Here is a 3,341-nt window from a genome sequence, read left to right on the forward strand (position 1 = left end):
CTTATTGCAACTCGTGTGCCTCTACTTTCTTAGTGTAGTATCTTGTTAGGATTGACTATAGGTTGCAGAACTCTTTTTGGGATGAGTGTTTCACACTAGAAGAACCATAGTTACACATCTAGATAGATTGTTTTAGTTTAAATTTTTGTGCAAACTAGTTGGAGTCATATGTTAAAGTTTTAGAGTGCCTAATTCACCCCCTCTCTCTCTTAGGCTAGAGCACCCGATCACTTTCAGGCAGGCCGACACTGGAAGCAAGCAGAGAAGATTGAGTTCATTAGGCCCATAAGCCGGAAGGCGTCGAAGCTAATGGAGCAGGATTGGGCTGTCAGATTTTGTCAGCAAGTTAAGTTATCGTGTCGAGTCGTTTATGTTAGAAAAAATTGTTTTATTTATTGTTAGGTCATGTAAGTCATGATCGACAAAGAGTCTAGATTTAGGCTATAAATAACAAATCTGCTGGTCTTGTATCAACTACATCCAAATAAAAACCTTTACTGTGATATGTATATTAAAGTAGAAAAATGATACTTGACAAAAAAAAGGAGATTATATCATTTACAGCGTCTCTTCTGCTCTAAACATATTCGAAGCATGTTTGGTTCGCCACCATAGCGATCCTGCATTGTTTGCCAGTATCCAGCAGTTTCTGGCATAAAACTGTAGCAACAACTGACTGATTTGGCATAGGCTTGTCTAATTTGTTTTTGCAAAGTTTGGCACTTTGGCAATACAAGGGCACCATATAAATTTCAGATTCCAGAAATGGCAGTAGAACTATATGCTCCCTTCGTAGCCTGGCTTCCAAGCTCATATCCATGCTTTCCCATCAGTTGTTCCTATGCCCCTCATCAGTGCCACCCTCCCTGCACGGCCACCGGTGCCGGAAGCGAGCTCACCGCCGCTCCCAGTCACACTCTTCCCTCTTGACAGCAGCGCATCCCGCCTGTCCTGTAACTGCAGCTCCGTCATGCCTCTTATTGCCGCCGGCGGACGTGACGGCCTCCTCACCTTGTCACTTTCCTTCTTGACATCTACACCGGACCCAGGATCTTTGCTCCGAGCGGTCGATGGAGTATGGCGCCAGAATATTGACCTGGCTGTTGTGATCAAATTCTTCGGTGTCTTGAAAGGGATTTCTTGGTCTGTCACTCCCTTGACCATGCTTGTGCTACTGGTTCGGGTTGCGTAGCACGGCTTCGAGTGTTTATTCGGTGCGCCACCTGTTCGGGTACCTGGAATAGCTGCATCAGCGGCCTTCTGATGCCCATTCACTGGAACCTTGCGGCTTGATCTCTGGTCTTCAGTATAAGGTTGCTTCTTCTCTTTGGAGATGGCCGGAGAGGTGTTGATGAATGTTTTTCTTGACGAAGTGTTAGATGTAGGTGGTGCTGACCGTATCGATGTTTTGGTTGCCTCTGGCTTGGCTATGAGCTATCACAGATGAAAAGATCAAGAGAAAGATATTTAAAAGATTTCTATAGAGAATATTCTAATACTCTTTGGGAAATGAGTACTAAATAGATGTCTAGGAGTACTAGCATCCAGTGTACCCTTGAAGCTGACGGTTTAATTTGACGAGGAGGGATTGGTAGCTCCTTTTGGAACACCATTTGGGAGGACTTGGCTTCAATCTCAAGGGAAGGAAACAGTGGTGCAGTTGGAGGTGTTATCAACCTGAAATGAAATGTTCTTCAAGAAACAATTCCATCCTATGCAAGAATATATGTTGGGTATAGAACGAGTTTAATCCTATCCTACCAGTCATAGTCATGCTTCTCGTCCACTGGTATGAGGTAGTCTCTTTTTCCTGGGGGAACTTTGCAAGTATGATCACCTAGAACATGAATAGGCATACAAACACTGAGTCAGTGGATCCACTTTTGAGGAAAACACTTGCACACGATACGCAATGATAATGGATGTGTTCATGAAAATTCCTGATAAAATACCCAGTATAAAGGATTACCACAACCAAATAGCTCACCTTGAATAGCTTCAAACTCGACTGAGTACATTGGTTCCAAGAGGTTAACATCCCTATCCTTCTCACGCTTGTACAACTCCCTAAAGAAAACGATGCTTTCATCTTTGTCTTTTTGAACTGCAGAAGGCGCAGAAGGAACCTTAGCCTTGCGGATTCCTGCAACTCTCCTCATGCGATCCATCAGCAAGAAATGAACGCACCTTTGCTACAAAAAAATGAGATGATCAGAGGTTTGGAGACTGTGACAAAGGTTACATGAATACTACTCAAAAGATTCCAAATTTGCCGGCAATTCCAAGGCTTGCTGGAATTAACTGCAGAAAGGTACAGAAATATATTTGATTATTGGTGACCACGGATCATTCGATGCAACCAAATGGAAAATTATTGACTGGTTCAATGGTTTAATAAGCACAACGTTTCTTTCTCGTTGTCCTCTAGTGGCACAATGCCTTTTCTTTTTGTCTCTCATGCTTGTCATTCCGAGTTCTCCCGGTTTAGGTCCTTTTATTTTTTCTAATATGTTACTTTTTTAAAAGAAAATTATAAACTTTTGATGGAATTAGGAGTTAATAGATACACATAGAAACTTGTGGATAAAAATCTTACTCGCAATGCAGCCTCAGATATTATGAAGTTCAGGAAGGGAGAAACTCTTTGCAAACTGTTTAGTGGACCATTCTTCTGTCACGTTCTATTAAATACAGAGAGTTAAAGACAAAAATCCAATAGCCCTCTTGTGAACTCTGTTACCAAGTCTCATATTGTCATAACCTTCCAAATAGACACTGTGGTATTCTCCCAGAATTGAGTTCCAGGGTATCTGGATGACCTGCGTCAACACACAGGAGCCACAAGTACAAGATCCAGCCTACAGACGTCTGATGGGAAAATAGAACCTGGAAGTGGCATTAATATTCTATCTTGATAGGCTTGATTGGTTGAGGGCATAATCTAGAGAGCCATCTCAATATTCTGCGTTTTTCTACACCAATCATCTAGTTCTCCGAGTTAACACCTTTCATTATTTGCTGCTGCTTCTAGCGCTCAACGCTCATCAAATGTGCAGTCATCGTACACCACTGCACAAGAACAAATTTGATGGTTAGAACCATCACGCAGTAACAGCAGAGCAGCATGGAAGACCACAGAATGAAAGGCTAGACAATAAGACTAGGGCCCTAAGCCCTTTAACTTTAATATTATTTTTATATAAATGATATATTAATAATAGTAGAAATAGTAATTTAGATTTTTATATTGGTGCACTTCAATATTTTGTTATAATTATATAATTTAGATTTAGATTTAGAGGTTACTTTAACTTTTAATGATGACATAATTGGATAATTTA

General features: G+C 41.1%; 1 protein-coding gene across 1 annotated transcript; it reads right to left on the reverse strand.

Annotated features, from left to right (window-relative positions):
• Positions 1-591: 591 nt before the first annotated feature.
• Positions 592-2,194, reverse strand: LOC120639273. Its single transcript, XM_039915247.1, has 4 exons — positions 1,988-2,194; positions 1,762-1,837; positions 1,554-1,677; positions 592-1,434 (listed from the first exon to the last, which is right to left on the reverse strand). Exons 1-4 carry the CDS (start codon positions 2,166-2,168, stop codon positions 811-813), a joined length of 1,005 nt encoding a protein of 334 aa, XP_039771181.1. The 5' UTR covers positions 2,169-2,194; the 3' UTR covers positions 592-810.
• Between the last annotated feature and the right edge of the window lie 1,147 nt (positions 2,195-3,341).

The sequence above is a fragment of the Panicum virgatum genome, chromosome 6K, assembly GCF_016808335.1.
Source record: "Panicum virgatum strain AP13 chromosome 6K, P.virgatum_v5, whole genome shotgun sequence".
NCBI lineage: Eukaryota > Viridiplantae > Streptophyta > Magnoliopsida > Poales > Poaceae > Panicum > Panicum virgatum.

Coding starts and splice junctions, on each gene's coding strand:
- LOC120639273 (XM_039915247.1), bottom strand. CDS start 2,168: ATGGATCGCATGAGGAGAGTTGCAGGAATCCGCAAGGCTAAGGTTCCT. Junction 1,838..1,987: donor CGAGTTTGAAGCTATTCAAG/GTGAGCTATTTG, acceptor TTCATGTTCTAG/GTGATCATACTTGCAAAGTT. Junction 1,678..1,761: donor GAGAAGCATGACTATGACTG/GTAGGATAGGAT, acceptor ATTTCATTTCAG/GTTGATAACACCTCCAACTG.